Source organism: Canis lupus, chromosome 13 (assembly GCF_048164855.1).
Source record: "Canis lupus baileyi chromosome 13, mCanLup2.hap1, whole genome shotgun sequence".
Classification (NCBI taxonomy): Eukaryota; Metazoa; Chordata; class Mammalia; order Carnivora; family Canidae; genus Canis; species Canis lupus.
The window spans coordinates 2,063,357-2,082,079 of NC_132850.1; the positions used below are offsets into that span (position 1 = coordinate 2,063,357).

Consider the following 18,723-nt stretch of genomic DNA (forward strand, 5'->3'; position numbering starts at 1 on the left):
ATCCCTAAAGGACTCATTCATTAATTTAACAAATATTTCTGGGGTGCCAACCACAGATAAGGCATCATAATGTGTGTTGCTCTGGTTATTACACCTTAAGAAAGATACAGTATTGCTTGAATACGCTCAGAGTTAGACAGCTGAAATGATCTCAGAAATGTGTCTGAAAAGAAAAGTGAAAGCCCCTCTTATAAGGAAATTTCAGATTTAACTTAAAACTACAAAGGCTTGAGAAAATATATTCAAATTCAAAAAATCATGAAGGGTAAGGATAAGGAAGAGGTTTCTTCAAATAATCCTGGAATAGTAGGACTCTTTAGAAGGGCTTCCCTTAAAGTTTGACATAAATGACTATTTATTTTCTTCTGTATCTTCCCTACTAGATTTTGAGTTCCTAAAATGTAGGGACCCTTCTTAATCCATTCTTAGGTCACTTTTTGAAGAAGGTACCTTGTTCCCACTACACTAGGTGTGATGAATTTTCCTGTAATAGTCCAGAGAGTAAATATTTTAGCCTTTGTAGGCCACATGGTCTCTGTTAGAACTACTCAAATCTGCTAATGGCCAATAAAGGGGGCCAATAAAGTGGGCCAATAAAGCTTTATTCACAAAAAAAACAAGAGGCAGGCAGGATTTGACCATGGACTTCTACAGACGAGGGGTAAGAACTGTATCAGTTTTACCTACAGTTAAACCCTCAGCATTAACAAGATTTCCTGCCTAGGCTATGACTTAATACTCAGCACATACTTGTTGAATGTTGAATTCCAGAACTTTAGATAGGGACTTACAGAAACTAGGCTCCTAATATACATTTACAGAATCGAACTTCAATTAAAAGGAAGCACTATTTTACATAATGGTTCAGTCTGAATATTTATGTGATTCATAAAATTTAGATGACTTTCTGGATGGCAGTTCTATATAGATAATTTTAAAACAAGCATGTTTGGGGGCTGTCCTCCTAACTTTTGATAGTCTCATGTCAGGAAGAACAATTTTGCCCTCCTATGAATTAATTGTACCTCGGTGCAGTTGATATATGATTCAACCAATAATAATAGAGCTCTTAGGGATAAATAAGTTTATAGGTAGAACTAGAGCAGGACCTCCAGCATTTGGGGTCAGGTCCTTCAAATTTATTGTTACAAGTTTTAGCTAATGATTTCAAAAGACTGTGTAACTTAAAAAAGTTTTCCACATTTACAGGTTGACAGTACACACACAAGTTCAACAGCAGAGAAACAACTGAACTGTGTACCTACTTGGTAGGGCAAAGTCGGAGTGAGTTATCAGAGAGCTCACATTGTCCACACATCTGTGGGTCCTATCACGAATTATGCAGCTGGGGAATTCAAACTCATTTGTCCCCTTGGCCAATTAGCAACTGAGACCTCCCCCCAAACAACCCCCCCCCCCCCAGTCAAGGCTATGCCCACCAGAATTACCTTAATGTTTTCTTCTTGAAGTAAGCTATTGTGCTGCTTCAAGTCCAAGTTCTTTCCCCGCTCATATTGGAGCTCTTTTTCGGCTGAGCAGCACAAAACCTGGAGCCGGTGCAAATTCTGGCGAAGCTTTTGTACATCCTCTTGCTGCTGGTATTTCAATTTTTCTTCAGATGATGGAGGCTAAACAAACATTTTAAAAGAGGAACATGGGCAATTTGAAAGAATATTGGTAAAACATGGGTTCTAGCTGTCAGAAGCAGCAATGCCAGAACGTGAATATTCTTGGAGTTGGCTTACCGACAGCAAATTACTCTTTTTTATATTTATGGCTAGTTGGTACATGTTCATATAACTTAATTCCTACTATTTTGGAGTGAAAATATCAAAGAAATCATTTGAGCAAACCAGTTAAGTATAGACAACTAACTTTCTCACTTTTCATACCGATGAAGGGAAACAGAAGCATGATCATTTTAGGGTAAAACATGCTTTAAATGAGGAGTTCAAAGAGCCAGTATGTGAAGAAGGAAAGTATACACTGTATGTGTGTGTGTGTTTTTTGGGGGGGGTATCTGTTGGCAAAAGAGAGAAAGAGAGAGAGAGAGAGAGAGAGAGAGAGAGAGAACATTTAGCAGGAGATCTTAAATTCCCAGTCTTACTCATTGCTTTCCTGTTACTACCAGAAAATTCTTCTTCAGTTACTATTTAACAACCACACACCCTCCTGTCAGGTCTCCAGGGCAATAAAACCACCTTGACCAAAGGAGGAGTCACTGGGTTTTCTAACCGGTAGGCTCACGTGGGGGTGCTATGTAGACAAAGAATCCAACCTTATCCCATTCAATAGATGACATATATTTAGAGTTTCCTGAGTCTGGGTCCAGTGTACTTCCTGCCTGTGACTTTCTGGAAAGCCCAGAAAGTCATTAGTCTAGTTCTCTCTTGCTTACAACAGAATTGCAACACAGAATTCCCCAAGTCCTGTAAAGCCTTTTAATTCCAATCTTGGTTTAGTCAAAAAGGCAGTCTGAATCCAATTTGCCTGTCCTAGAGCTGCAAGTGTCTAAGTTCCCTAGAAAAAATTCTTTAATGGAAAATTATTAAGAACCCTAACTCTGGAATTAGTTTCAGTCCTGAATCTATCTTAAAGAAGTTACTTAGTCTTCCTGCTTTTCATTTTCCTCATGTTAAAATGGGGATAATAATGATAACTGCTGGATGGAGTAAAGGGTAAGAAAAGGAAGAAAAGGCATGCAAGCACTTAGCATGATGCCTAGTGCACAATAAGCACTCAGTAACATTACCCATTACTGTGGATGCTACCAAGCTTAATTTTAAGGGCCTTCTGCTTCCATCTGAAAACAAGAATTCTCCTGAAGCCTGGAAACCCTTGATAACCAGTCTAGCTTCTTATCTAACTATCAGATGGCAGTATTTATTTATTTATTTATTTATTTATTTATTTATTTATTTGATGGCAGCTTTTAATAATCAGTTAGTAATCAGCAGCCCGTATGGCCACTTAACATGCCCAAACAGAAATATACAGAGAAGCAACCCCTTTTATACCAATGTACAAAGTTTTTAGCCTGTTTTGAAGATGAGAAAAACCAGAACAATAGTTCTTCTTGCCTACATTTTCTAGTCAAGTCACTTTGCCAGAGTAGAAATGCAAACTATTTTTCATGATAGGCAACTAGTAAAGAAACTACCGGTCAACCAGTCAAGTGACCAACATAAAGTGTATTTTTTCCCTACCATATAAAATGCTTCTTGGCAGAAAATTATTACAGAAGTGTTTGGACTCACTCAGGCTAGTAGGAACCATGTAGTAATGCAAAGTAAAGAATATTAAGTGTCCTTTCCTGATCCATCAACAGACTTATTAAGCTAATCATCCTCTCTGAGTCTCAGCTGACTCATCTGCAAATTAAAGGCTTAAGACCAGATGATGTGTATGTAATGGCTCTTCAATTCATAATTCCTTAAGAATTAAAATGAAACAAATTGGAACCAGCATTATCTTAATTTTATATGCTTAAAACCTAGCTTTTAATATTTTCAAATATTATCTTCATAAAATAAAAATTTAACATGAACCAAATCCATATACTGGTCCCAATGACAGAATCATTCCTTTTGTGGAAATAATTAAAGCCTATGAGCCTTAAATATTCTCATCCAGGGCAGCCCGGGTGGCTCAGCGGTTTAGCGCCGCCTTCACCCCAGGGCATGATCCTGGAGACCTGGGATCAAGTCCCATGTCAGGCTTCCTGCACGGAGCCTGCTTCTCCCTCTGCCTGTGTCTCTGCCTCTCTCTCTCTCTCTTTCATGAATAAATAAAATTAAAAAAAAAAATTCTCATCCAGTGAATGTGGATGGAACAGGCTATCCAACCTGTAAATATGTCAGTCATTAAATGAAGTCCAATGGTTCTGACTCTCTACTCATCAAACATCCTTCAGATTTTGATTTGTCTTTCTCAGCTCTCTATAGGTAAATGTATTGTTCATTTTAACATGTTCAAGTGCTGTTTATAATTACTACAAAATAATAACTGATATTCTGATTTTACCCAATAGTTTCAAAAGTTTGGTTTAATGTGAGTTTATCCCCAAGACACAGATCTATTCTAAGGGGATTAATGCATCAAGTTTCAGAGCCTGCAAGCCTAACAACAGACGCCCTGGGAGGGCCTCCGGGAGACAGCTTGCCAGTCCTCAGGAAATTAGCTTTACATGAGAAGTGTATGCTTTCTTTGAATTTTTCAGCAGAGGGAAGCAAATGACACAGCAGCTAAGAGGTCAAACTCTAGAGTAGATCAACTCAGGTTCCACCACGATGTGTCATTCTGGGAAAATGGTTTAACCTAAGGCCTCAGTTTTCCTTATCTGTAAAGTGGCAACAATAATATCCTGCCTCGTTGTGTTGCTTAATATACACAAGGTATTTAGTACAGTCCTGGAACAAAGCAAATATTTAAAAATGTTACAGAAAAACATGAAGCTAGATTTTTAAACCTATAAAATTAATTATTGGTGATTCCAGTTTGTTTCACAAACATTGGGGAGGTAATAATCTCGAATTCAGCTATCACAACCTTACCTGGAACACTGTTGAACAGCAGAAATTATGCCACCAAATGCGATCAGCAGCCACAAATGATATCACAAATATGTATGAACAATAGAGCTCACCTACTTACTCATAAAAAAGGCTTTCACAATTCTTTTTCTATGTATTTACTATCTATAAGCATTCTTTAAAGTTTGGTATCTGGTCTCAAGCTACAGTTGCTTAAATGTGTATGTTATAAGATTAAGAAGATGCAGCACACATGGATAAGCAGCTAGGCACTAGACACTAAACCAACAACAGCAGTGAAGACCAAAAATTTACACATACCCAAGAACTAAAAAGTAGAGCAATTTATAGCCACCAGTAGGTCAAAGGACCTTCTGCACAGAAAAAAGGTTCTGAAATTATCATTACACAGCACCCTGAAGGAAAAAAAAAATCTATCTAAAACATCTTTTCTTCTCTGCTTACTTAAAGATGCAAATGAAATAGTGTGTGCGATACTGTTTTGGGAAATGTAAAGTTCAAAATATAAATATGTTCTTTTTTCTCATGAGGCCCACATCTATCTTGTCTCTTGCCATATGTGCCCTGACACCAGGGCCTGGCATGTTATAAATACTCAATTAATAATGGTCAGATAAACGAGTAAGAGCAACTTACCCTTCTCTCAATAATTCAAAGTCATTATTATGGAACAAAATTAGTGAACTCTGCAAGAATTCAGTGAAACCCTTGAGGCTATGTGGTGTAGAGAACCATCTGCCCTTTCACAAAGTGGCTCTTCTCCCAGATGTCCCACATAATTTATATATATTTAATAGTTTTTTACCTCTCTCCTGGGTATAGGGAGATGATTCTTCAAATAATGAGAAAGGACGCATTAAATAAAATTAACAAATGAACTGGGGTGCTACTTCTCATACTCTCCAACTCATTGTTTTGTAAGTGCATTAATCATTTTAAGCTTATAAACAAAGATTTTATAATCTTTGTGACCACAGTGCTCAGCCTCTTCCCAAGCCTCCTACGCTGTTGTTCCCTGCCCAACGAAGGGAACGAACTTCTTGGGGGATTTAAAATTAACCTCTTTTTGAACATTTGGTGTTATGTTCCCCTTTGGTCTTCTGAATGGATGTGATGGCTCCCTTCTCTTCCAAATGTATCTGAATCTCCTTTTAGGTATCTATTTTCCTTCTTTATTGTGACTTGCCTCAGTTTTCAGACTCTATATTTGAATCTCTTCTCAAATATATTTTTGACTTCCTTTGCTATTACTCTGCCTTTTTTCCCCTAAATATATACTTGAAGCCATTTTTAAATGCATATTATCAGTCATTTCAAGTTGCTTTACATATGTGCACAAAGGCCTCCCTCTGTGGATCTCAGAATAATTCCTAGATAGGTACATATGGGGGAATTTATTTATTTATTTATTTATTTATTTATTTATTTACTCATGAGAGACACAGAGAGAGGCAGAGAGAGATACAGAGACAGGAGAAGCAGGCTCCATGCAAGGAGCCTGATACGGACTTGATCCCAGGACTCTGGGATCACACCCTGAGCCAAAGGCAGATGCACTGAGCCACCCAGGCATCCTGGGAAGTCTTAATTTGTACAGGAGTGAACCTGAAAAATTGAGGTATAAAAGCTGAGGTGTGGTTGGCAGGAACTCCCTTGATTTCTCCAGCGGGCAGATCTTGTGTAAATAGCAAAAGCCAAATTTAAAACAATTCCATTTTTTCCTTTTTTTTTTTTTAATTATTTATTTATTTATTTATGATAGGCACACAGTGAGAGAGAGAGAGGCAGAGACACAGGCAGAGGGAGAAGCAGGCTCCATGCACCGGGAGCCCGATGTGGGATTCGATCCCGGGTCTCCAGGATCGCGCCCTGGGCCAAAGGCAGGCGCCAAACCGCTGTGCCACCCAGGGATCCCCCTAAAACAATTCCAAATCTATGGTCTTTTCCCCACCCAAACTATTTTGTACATCTAAGCCAGGCACTATGAATAGAAAATATGGCCCAGATCCTGCCCCTCCCTATCTTGCCTCCCCGGGGGGCACACATTGGCAACCAATCAGTATTTCTTTCTGCTGAGCCTAAATGAAGCCTTAAGAACCCTTTATAACAAAGTGGATCAGCTGATGGGCTTAGTTCTGATCCTGATTGCCATTTTATGACCATTCAGGCCATGGTGATGATCTTGCTTAATAACATAGATTAATGTTGATATAAAGATGGTGCTCACATTCAAAGCTGGCCGGAGGAAATGGACCTAGTCAGAGCAAGTGTTTACAGCACCTACCTGGGCATTACTGTCATTTGAACTATCCCCCGAGCTCTGAGACTGCCGGAGGCTCTGATTTATAGGATTCAGCTCTTCACTAAGCCTCATGACTTCCTCATGCTTCAAGGTCAACTGCTGTCCTTCACCCTTCATATCTTGGTTCTGTTGTGAGTCCTCCTTCTGCCTCTCTCTTGGCAAAGTGCCCTCTTTTACTGACTCCTCTGCAATTTCCTTCTGCTTACTTTCTCCTTGTTCAGGACTTGGTACAAATATAACAACAGAAAACTGTCAAAATGCTTGTTATAGTAGCAGAATATGGAGAAAAAAAATATCAACCAGTACTGCAAGCAAATTTTTCAACTTGAAATCTTTAGCAGAACAGTTATCTTACTCTTATAAACTTTAAAAACAAATGAGTCATATTTTTTTTACTCACACTCAGGGAGATGACCCATCAGAGATTTTCATCTATACCAAATCAACCAGTTTACTTTTATTTTTCCAAATCAGCCAGCTTAAGTGAGCTTTTCACTTTTTCAATATTAAGTATGGCACTGGGTAGACACAGCTTATAAAGATTTTTTTAAATCACTCAATAAGCATCAGGCACTTTAGCAGGCATTGGGGCTACAACAGGACATAATCCCTGCCCTAAAGGGTTTACAATTTAGTGAGAAATAAGGATAATAAGTGAGTAGATTACACCAGTACTAAGTAATCTGAGGCCTGATGTAGGGACAAACCAGGCAAACATAAAGGTACAGACATGTGCATACTTGCATATATATATGTTGGGGGAAGGTGCTGGTATAGGTGGGAAAAGAGAAAAATAAGTGTTCCGAGACGACTTAATAAATAAAATAGGTAAAAGCCTAGCAGCAAAAGAGAGAATGTCCTTAGAAAGATCATTTAGATGCCATTGGTGGGAAACCAGAGATTATTAGTGATCTATGTGATAAACAGTGATTGACTCGAACAGGATGGTGGGGATGGAAACAAGCAGTGGATTCTAGAAATATTCAGAAGACAATATTGATAAAGTTTGTCATGAATTGGATGTGGCAGCAGAGGAGGAAAATGAATAATGGATGACACCTAGATATTTCTGACTGGGGCAAGTAATCAAATGGATGGTAGACCAAGACGAAGGAATGTGGATTTAGATTGGAGAGATGCCTTTGGTGAACACAGAGATACAGAAGATTGTGAGCAGAAGCCTCAGGATCAGATAACACAAGCCAAGGAAAAGGGAGAAAGTGAGAGGAGGACCACCATTCTAGATAGACGCCTAAAGACTTGCAAGGAACAAGCAGAGGAATGAGAGCCTGGAGAGGAGGCTGAGAAGCCAGAGAGGGAAGAGGAAAACCAAGAGACTGTGAGCTGAAGAAGCCAAGGGGAGGGAATGTACCTTCAATGGTCAGACAGTGTGGATGACAAGTAGAGTGAAGACAAACATGCTGAGTTTATTTTTATTCCCTTCATTTTAAATTTGTTTCAGCTACCTTGGAGCCTAGCATAGCATGCTTCACAAATTATAGTTGGTGCTCAAATTCTTCAAGAAGGCAATTTGGCAATACAGATCAAGAGCCATAAAAATGTTCAGACCCTTTGACTGAATAATTGAATACCAATGAATTTACTGCAATAGAATAATTCATAAGAAGAAAAGAGCTGAATGTATAATAATGCTCATAAGCATGCTATTTAAAATAGTGATTAAATGGAGACACAGAAATGGCTAAGAGAATTAAAGATAAATCAACTTGAAAGTGGTATAAAGACTGTTCATCAACATGAAAAATACTGATTAAAATAAAATGGTAGAACAATAAACTATATATATGTATATAATGTGTATAAACATACATGCTGCCTTGGGAAATGTATATATAGAAAAAACTGGAAAGGACAGGGGAAAAATTATGTCTAGGGAGGTTTTTTTTCCCTTTTAAAATTCCATTGGCATTATACAAAAAAAAAGAATTAAAATTTGAACTCAGCAGGTTGTGTTTTTGTTTTTATTTTTGTTTTTATTTTTTTATTTTTTTATTTTATTTTTATTTTTTTAAATTTTTATTTATTTATGATAGTCACAGAGAGAGAGAGAGAGAGGCAGAGACATAGGCAGAGGGAGAAGCAGGCTCCATGCACCGGGAGCCCGACGTGGGATTCGATCCCGGGTCTCCAGGATCGCGCCCTGGGCCAAAGGCAGGCACTAAACTGCTGCGCCACCCAGGGATCCCTTATTTTTGTTTTTAGAGAGAACTCAGCAGGTTGTGTTTTTGTTTTTATTTTTGTTTTTAGAGAGAGAGAGAGTGCAAGAAGAAAGGGAGGAGAGGGACAGAGGGAGGGAGAGAGAGAGAGAGAGAGAGAGAGAGAGAATCTTAAGTAGGCTCCACACCTAGCACAGAGACCAATGTGGGGCTTGATCCCATGACCCTGAGATCATGACTTGAGTCAGATGCCTACCTGACTGAGCCACCCAGGCACCCCAACTCAGCAGGTTTTTAAAGATAATATACTCAAATTATCCAAAGCAATATGAAAGACTAAAATGCTTTAAAAATAAATTTCTGATAAAATACAATGATTTTTTTCCCCATCCTTCATAAACTCTGTTCCTTTTCCTACTCCCAGTGGAAGCCAGATTTAATTGAAGACTGGGAAAATGTAAACATATATCTCATAATTTTTAGAATAGAAAAGCCGACTTCTTCTGGGAAGATGGAGTAAACTTACTTTCCTGTTTCTTCCACCAAGTACAACTAAAAGCCCGGCATTATAGATAAAACAAACATAAGAAGACTCTGAAAGGTAGAGAGAAGGCAGACCCAATTAGGGTACTCAGGACCCGAGGAGTGGCATGACTGTGAGCTTCCTGGGTTTTCTTTTCACCTCAGGTATCCTAGACTTGCATCTGAAGAAGCTGGCAACCCAGACAACACCAATAAGAACAGAGGACCAAGAAATGGACAGCAAAACAAGTAAGAAAACTTTCAGGCAATAACTGCTTTACTCCAGCCAAACACCACAGAAAAAACTGGTCCCACCCTCACCCGTGTCAGCCAAGGTCAGGTTAGGAGTCTATACTTCCTCCTCTGCCAGGCTATAATGAAGCATCCCACCTACCCCATTAGGGTGGTGTGACAAGCCAACAGGGAGCAAGGACTTTTATCTCTGCCAGGCTGACATGAGGAGTCTGGACTTTCACCCCCACCTGGCAGTGAGGAGACACCTTTCTTCCTTTCCATTGGGGTGGTGTCAGAGGAGGTCTAGTGGAGAGTAAGGACTTTCACTAACAGGACCACCCTTACCCACTTACATGTGGTATCATAGAGACCCAGTGGATAACAGTAACCAGGCACTCTTCCCCCTCACAGCCAGAGCAGGATAAGCAGAGGCCTCCCACCCTCACCAGCAGTAATGAGGAGCCCTTCTTTCCTTAGGTGTCCATGGAGGTTGAATGGGGAACCTTGACTTGTACCCCACCTGGGGTAGTAATGAAACAGCACCCTCCTACTCCCCCTGCCAGAGTGGTATCAGAATAAGCCAGTTAAACTGAAGGCTTAAGTAAGACCTAGAGTCTCATAAAACCCAAAATATTCAGATTTTAATCTAAAATTACTTATCATACCAAACTCCCGGAAAATGAGAAGAGATAAAAATAGATGATAAAACCAACAAGTCAGAATTATCTGACAAAGATTTTTAATCAGCCATTATAAAAACGCTTTGATGAGCACTTATGAACACAGTTGAAACACATGAAAAAATGCAAAGTCTCAGAAAAGAATTAGAACGTCTTGGCAGGGAAATAGAAGATATAAGGGAAGAGCCAAATGGAAATTTTGGAACTGAAAAGTACAATAATTAAAATAAAAACTCAAATGCAAAATGAACTTAAGTTGTAAAAAACAAAACCAAACAAAACACAGGAGACAGTCTTCAAGATTTAAAGCTAAGCAGAGTTCCGAGACTTAACACCAAAAGTATGATTTATAAACTGAAAGACTGATGCGTCATCAAAATGAAAAACTTCACACTGAGAAAATCCCGAAAAGAGGGTAAATAACAAGCTACAGACTGGGAAAAATATTTGCAAATCACATAGCTGATGAAGGACTAATATTAGAATTCATAAAGAACTCTCAAAACAGTGAAAAAATAAACCCATTAGAAAATAGGCAAAGACACAAAAGGAGACTTCACTAAAGAGGATAGACTGCTACAAATAAGCACATAAAAACATACTCAATATTATTAGACTTCAGGAAAATGCAGATTAAAACTATAATGAGATACTACTATACATCCATGAAAATGGCTAAAATTTACAAGTGACAAAACCAAATGCTAGTGAAGATGCAGAGAAACTGGATCACTCCTATATTGCTAGTGGGAATGTTATAGTAACTGGGGGAAAACAGCATAGCAGTGTCTTAAAAAACAGCAAAAACCCCTAAGCATATGGTTACTACGTGACCCAGAAACTGCACTCCTGGGGATTTATCCCAGAGAAATGAACAATTACGTTCATATAAAAACTTGAATATTTATAGCAGCTTTATTCAAAACAGCCCAAACTAGAAATAAACTGGATGTCTTTCAATGGATGAACAGTTAAACTGTGGAACAGCCATACTGTGGAATACTACATAAGTCAAAGGGTCCAATTATTTTTTAAAGATTATATTTATTTATTCATGAGAGACACAGAGAGAAGGAAGAGACATAGGCAGAGGGAGAAGTAGGCTTGGACGGTGGGGAGGGAGCCTGATTCAAGACTTGATCCCTGGACCCTGGGATCACGACCTGAGACGAAGGCAGACGCTCAACCACTGAGCCACCCAGATGCCCCAAAGATCCAATTATTGATACAGAAATTAGGTGAATCTCCAGAGAATTGAGTGAAAAAAGGCCAGCTCCAAAAGGCTATACATTGTATGGTTATATTAATATAACATTCTTGAAATGAAAAACTTAGAGAAATGGAGAATAGACTGGTTAGAATTAGATGAGGGCCTAGAGTTAAGAAGTAGGCGAAGTAGGAGAAATGTTGGGAGGGGGCTCTCTTATAGAGAGCAATACAAGGGATCCCTGTGGTGATAGAAATGTTCTGTACCTTGACTGTATCAAAGTCAATACCAAGGTTATCATATTATACTATAATTTTACAAGATGCTACCAATGGGGGAAACTGATAAAGGGTACATGGGACCTCTCTGTTATTTCTTACAACTGTATGCATATGAGTCTACAAGTACCTAAAACTAAAAATCTTTCTTTAAAGAAAGGGCAAATATGAATTGGTCATTTAGGTGTAATATCTATGAAGGTGATTGATTTGTTACATTTAGAAGGGTAAATGACTTTATAAAGAGTAAACTTAGCCAGACCTAAATGTAATTTCCTTCTATAATTGCATGGGGGCCATGCTGACATGGCAAAGGGAAGTAGCCTTCATTATGCTTCCATAGTTTAAGGATAAAGTTTAAATGGTCTTCCTCTCAGGTGGGTCTATGAGATGTGCTTGTAAAGCCATATTTAGAGCAAGGCAGTCAGTAAGTCTTCTTTGACTTGGAGGGAATGATGAGTAAGTGCTCTCTAGGGTAAAATCCTGGGGCTGATGCCATTTTACATCTTCATTAATGGTCTGGATAAATGAACAGCATTCACATGAATTCATTAATTAAGAAGAATTAGCAATATCTCGGAATATGGGAATTTAAAGTGTTCTTGATACATGAGGACAATTATCCATTAAATAAATGCCCTCCAAAAGGAAGTCTTTGTCCTTTCAAAAGATATAAAATGTGTGATGCAGAAACAAAAGGCAAACTGAACAGATTTTAAAAAGTAGTACATACTACTAGGTATTACTTTATTTTCTTTCATGTAGTAGTAGTTAGTAGTAATAATGATAATGATAATAATAATGTAAAAGTTGTGTAAGCAAAAGTAAACCACCAGCCAGAAAAGACATATTGCTGAGAACATGTCCTGCATTGTGCACACCTGTACTTTAGGGCTGGGAAAACTCACGGTGACTCTCAAATTTCTCCTTTAACACAGTCCTTTTTTTTTTTTCCTCCAGTAACTTTTCTTTTGTGTATTTTTTTAAAGTTTTTACTTTAATTCCAGTTAGTTAACATACAGTATAATGTTAGTTTCAAGTGTACAATATAGTAATTTAACACTTCCATACAACACCTGGTGCTCATCATAATGAGTGCACTCCTTCACCCCCATCAGCTATTTCCTTCATCCCCCTCCCATCCCTCTGGTTCTTAATCTTTATTTGAAAGGATCTGTTACTGACTGAAACTCACCCCTTCTGTTATTTATTTCATTTTATAAGTTTGCAGTTGTCACTAGGCTTCAACAGGTAGGTGCCTAAGAATAATCCCTACCCTGTTCCTTTTCTAGTAGCTTAGATACATAGTCTTGAACACATACAGAGATTTAAGAAAGACTATAACACAGTAGAAGCTGTGAGTTCTAGTCCTGGATATTCTACCTACCACTTAGGTAACCTTCGGCAAGGCACAATCTCTCAGAGTCTTAGTGTCGTCATTTATAAAATGGGATTTGTTGGATCTTATGAAGTAAAATGTGAAGGCATTTTGAAAACATACAAGTATAAGATATGATCAAAATGAATCCAAGCCTAGTAGAACAGAATAGGGATGGGTAGTACTAGAACTCTGCTTCCAGAGAGGAAGGAAAAGATTAGTTCACTCATTCATCAAATATTTATTGAATATCAATTATAGGTCAAGCACTGTTCTTTTTTTTTTTTCTTCTCGTCAAGATTTATTTATTTATTTGGGAGAGAGAGAGAGAAAGAAAGGGAGAGCGAGCCTGTGAGCCAGGTGGAGGGACAGAGGGAGAGAATCTCAAATAGACTCCCCACTGAGCACGGAGCCCCATGTGGGGCTCAATCTTAGGACCCCAAGATCATGCCCTGAGCTGAAATCAAGATTCAGATACCCAACTGACTGAGTCACGCAGGTGCCCCACCAAACACTGTTCTATGTGCTAAAAAGTTAGTGGTGACTGAGACAGCCAGGACTGTGCTCTCATAGAGCATGCGCCCAGAGGAGGAATACAAGGACACACAACAAACAAGTAAACCTGATACTTAGATTATGATAAGTCTACATGGCAGAGCAGGAGCTAGGATTTTTCCCTAACATGATGCTTACTGATTACTACTCTGAGAAGGTGCAAAGGAGTTAGCCACACGAAAATCTGGCAGACGAGCATTCTGGGCAGGAACAGCTTTTCAGTGCAAAATTACTGAAGTAGGAAAGTGCTTTAAGGGCTAGAGGCTCTGAAAGGCTGCATGATAAACAAGGCAGAGAGTGGTACAGTGAGGAAATTGGAGAGATGGACAAAGGCCAAGTCACGGAAGGCCTTATAGGTCATGGTAAGGGTTTAGACTTTATTTTGAGTGCAGTGGGAAACCATTGAGAGGTTTTTAACAGAGGAGTAATCTCATTCAACTTGCATCATTAAAAGACCACTTTGGCTGCTCTATGGAGAATGGGTTGGTAAAGAGGTATAAATGCAGGGAGGTCAGTTAAGAAGATATTGTGATTAAAAAAAGAAGAAGAAGACGATATTGTGATAGTCCAAGTGAGTGATACCAGTGTCATAGAGTAGGGTGGTAGCAGTGGAGATATAATAGAAACAAACAGATGAAATATTCTATATTTTCATGGTGGAACTGACAGGATTTGTTGATGGTTTAGATGTGGGGAGGAAGCAACAGTGACTTCTTAGGTTTTGGTTTGATCAACTGTGAATGGAGGGGCTATTCACCGAATGGATTGGACTGGAGAAGAAATCGCGTAGAGGAAGATGGAAAATGTGTCAGTAGTTTATGAAATGGATATAAATTCACTGTCAAGTTGAAGTGGAAACAAAAATCAACTTGAACATTTAACAAATAATTCTTGATAAAGGTAGTAAGAATGCAAGGAGATGGTGAATGAGAGTGTGTTAGAAGGACAGTTCATTAAGGCTTTAAAGTCAAAGGAAGCTACCAGCTGCTCTGGCCCAAGCATCCTAACAAAGCAAATCCAGGCTGAGATCAGCTTAGGGTTACCATCGGAAATCCAACTTTGGGTTGTAATGTAAGTACACAGGGGGAGTAGGAGGAGAACTCCATTCATTCCAATATTTTAAAGTACCTACTATGTGTCAGGCATTGTTCTAGACACTGAAGATAGTCCAGAAGAAAGCAGATGGAACTTCATTCTTACCCCGTCCCTCTCCCATGTTATATATATACAAAGACTGAGTCCTGAGCCATTTTTAATACCATAAAGCTCACTTTCATAGCAACTACTTACAACCCAAGTGTGCCAGCACCTTCTTGCCCCTAGGATATTTATGACTCTCCAAAGTAGGTAAAGTGGTAATCTAATTCAGAGTTAAGAGACTCGGAACCTCCTTCAGTCCTGCTGACCACTTGCTAAGTATGTGACTGTGACCAAAATAGGCATTTCAGTTCTTCTGGTCTCAGAGACCTGTTCTGTGAAAGGAGAAGGCTTAGCTACATAGCTGTGGTTTTCAAATATTTTAGCTGTGGCCCCTTTCTTGAAGTAAAATTTTATACAGAAGACCACATATAAAACAGGTAAGGTGAGTCTTCTCTGGCTGAAATGTGAGTGGAGGGCTCCTAGTCCCACTCACCAGTCTTTCCTCATCTCCAAAGGTAGTTTCTGAGCCCCCGCTTAGAGTTCCTAAAGTCTTGGAAGGCTGCAGTGTGAAAACCACTAGAAGATCTGCAGGTCCCTCCTGTTCTAAAGATTTGTTACTCTTTAAGGAAAGCATTATAAACAAGAGAAAAACAAGACACAGTCCATTACCTTAAAGGAGCTAAAATCTAGTAGAAGACATGTACTACAAGAATCAATCAATTTGGCTCATGGAGCACCTTCTATGTGCATGGAACCATGTTAGGTGTGCTGTAACACCTTCTACTTTTTTTCAGTGGAAGATTTTAGCTCCTGGCTTTCTGGCATCCTCTTCACCCCAAATCCTGCCATCATCCTGGAAGATTCCAAGGACCATACAGATCACCTACCAATGCCTTGGCATCTCACTTCCTCAGTCTCCTTATCTCCAATTACCTCCTCATCTCTCCCTCTTTGCCAACTACTTGCATAATCACACTGTGGGTTGTATCATAAGCAAACACTTTACTTCCAAAATAACTAAAATTAGATATCCAGATTTCAGCTTTTCCTTTTTACGTAATTTTTACGTAAATACCTTCAATTCCTTATCTCTTTTTCTATCAGCTCCCTTTACTTGCTTCTTTAGCCAATGTAGAGCTTAGTGTTGATTATTATATTATTATTATTATTATTATTATTATTATTATTATTATTATTATTTAAGTAGTCTCCACACCCAGCCTGGAGGGTGGGTGCAGAGCTTAATCTCATGACCCTGAGATCAAGATCGGAGCTGAGATCAAGAGCTGGATGCTTAACCAACTAAGCCACCCAGATGCCCCAAGCTTAGTGTTCATGATTTTAATCACTGCCTAAATGAAAAGTTCGACTTTCCCCCCGCATTGTCCTTCCAGTGCACTCATGTGGCAAAACCTTAGCCCTGGAGGAATCCAATCGTCTTCTTCTGCCTATACTAAATGTTGTCCCACACATCACATATTCTCAAAGACAAATGCCATATACAGTCATGGTATCTAGCCTTAACCGGGCCCTCAACACTGCCTGACCTCCCTAGTAAGCTTTCCTTTCCAATTACCACAGTTATTTCAAACTTCTTTCACTCTGACATTTCCATTACTCTCTCTCTTTCAGCATATGACTTTCCTTCCCATTTCACAGAGGACACAAACTATCAAACAAGTCCTTTGATTTCCTCTCCAGTTAAAAACCCACTTGGATCTCTTTCCATTCTCCCTTTCTTCCTTCCCCTACACCAGGCCAGGTAGCCCATCTCCTAAGGCTAGGCTCCCTCTGGTAGTCAGAATCCTAAACCTGCCCATTTGTCTTTTTCAGCATTTGAACATACATTTCCTTTTACCTCAGCTCCATATTCCCTTCTCTCCTTCACAACTAAACTCTTTGGAAAGCATCCACACTCGCCATTTTCACTTCCTCAAATTCCACTCACTCCCAGTTCACTCCCGTTTATCATCCCATGAGATGTGATCTAGGAAGCCATTTGTTTTTTGCCCTTCGTTGGAACAACTCTTACTAAAGTCTTCAACCACATTCTTAATCCTAAATACAGTAGTTACCTTTTGTTCTTTATTTTCTTGGCAGTCCATGACATTATTTGCTATTTCTTTCTTCTTGAAATACTCTCTAACCTGACTTCTGGCACATTCTCCTGACTTTGTTCTACTTCTCTGACTGTTTTGTCTCAGTTACCTTTGGGGTAATTCTTTTTTGTCTCTTATGGGGAGGCTTTCCTTACATTTCTGCCTTTGGGTACCTTCATCAAGCAACTTACGGGACTATCTTATCCATCACAGGACTTCTGTTACTGTCTACTTATTGATGATTTTCAAATTTACCTCCAGTCCAGGCTTCACTCTTGGCATGGCTGTTGCAAAGACACTTCAAAGTCAATGTATCAAAAGCTGTACTCTTTTCCCTCCTCCCTCAAAACTGTGTTAACAGATGACACCATCAAACCAGAAACTTGGAGGTCTTCCTTAACCACCACCCACACCCACGTCCCTGATGACCATACTTTCTTCCTCACTTCCTATACTCATTAGTCCCTAAGTCCTGTTGATTTTACCTCTTCTCAATTCCATCCACTTTTCTCTATCCTCACATCACTATCTTCTCTCACCCAGATTATAGCAATAGCCTCCAAACTTCATTCCTGTGCTAACATCTCTTTTCCACATAGCAGGCAGAGTGAACAGGCCAAATCTGCTTTGGTCCCTTCCATGTTAACAAACCCTGCAGTCGTTTCCTACTGTCCAAACTTCCCCATGCAATTACTCACTTTCCTTCATAATTAGGTCCCTGCCTACTTCCTCAATCTTATCGTCTCCTTCCCCATTTCCTCTCTCCATGCTCTGTGCTGTAGCAGTGCCGAGGTTACTGAGTTACTCAGACAAATCAGGCCTTCTCTCACACATGTCATAATCCCCCTAAAAATTATTCCCTCACCATTTGCTTGGTCCTGGGTTACCTATGCTTCAGGACTCAGTCTGTTACTTCCTTTAAGAATGAGCCAGGTCACTTCTTTTGTGCTCCCATAGTTTCTAGTACTGCTTTAATTTTCTATCTCCCCTCTGCAGGCTATATGGAGCATGAGGGTAAGAGCTATGTCTTATTTTGTATACTCAGTTTCTCCCTACAGTACCTGGCACATGGTAGATATGGAATTTTATTGTCTAATGTGATGGTGTACTGGAGCTGAGATAAATGGGGACTGTGAAGGGGGGCACAGGAGATAAATGAGAAAACAATCTGAGAAGAGGAGATAGGGCAGATATGTAGCTTCTCACAATCCCAGTGATAGGAAGTAATTTGGACCAAGTAATGGAAACAGGTGGTAGCAAGGGCTCTTGATAAAGAAGTCCAGTATCTTTTTTTTTTTTTAAGATTTTATTTATTCACTCATGAGAGACACAGAAAGAGAGAGACTGAAACACAGGCAGAGGGAGAAGCAGGCTCCATGCAGGGAGCCCGATGTGGGACTCAATCCCGGGTCTCCAGGATCACGCCCTGGACTGAAGGCAGCACTAAACCGCTGAGCTACTGGACTTCTGGGCTGCCCCAGAAGTCCAGTACATTTATCATGGCAAGGTTCCCCACCTCCAAATGAATTAAGGCCACAGCCTTGCTCCCTGTGGCAAGTATCCCATTTCAGCTAGGTGGATTTTTGTCAGCTTTGATA

The 18,723-nt window shown here is 39.4% G+C and overlaps 1 protein-coding gene across 2 annotated transcripts in view; it reads right to left on the reverse strand.

Annotated features, from left to right (window-relative positions):
* CCDC30 (coiled-coil domain containing 30) overlaps window positions 1-18,723 on the reverse strand; it is a 118,588-nt gene that overhangs the window by 41,841 nt on the left and 58,024 nt on the right. The window contains exons 7-8 of one of the 2 annotated variants that reach the window (XM_072771625.1): window positions 6,838-7,078; window positions 1,449-1,628 (exon numbers count right to left, since the gene is read on the reverse strand). In XM_072771625.1, coding sequence (XP_072627726.1) covers window positions 1,449-1,628; window positions 6,838-7,078 — 421 coding nt within the window. The remainder of the gene's footprint in view (window positions 1-1,448; window positions 1,629-6,837; window positions 7,079-18,723) is intronic. The other variant, XM_072771624.1, reaches the window with a different exon arrangement.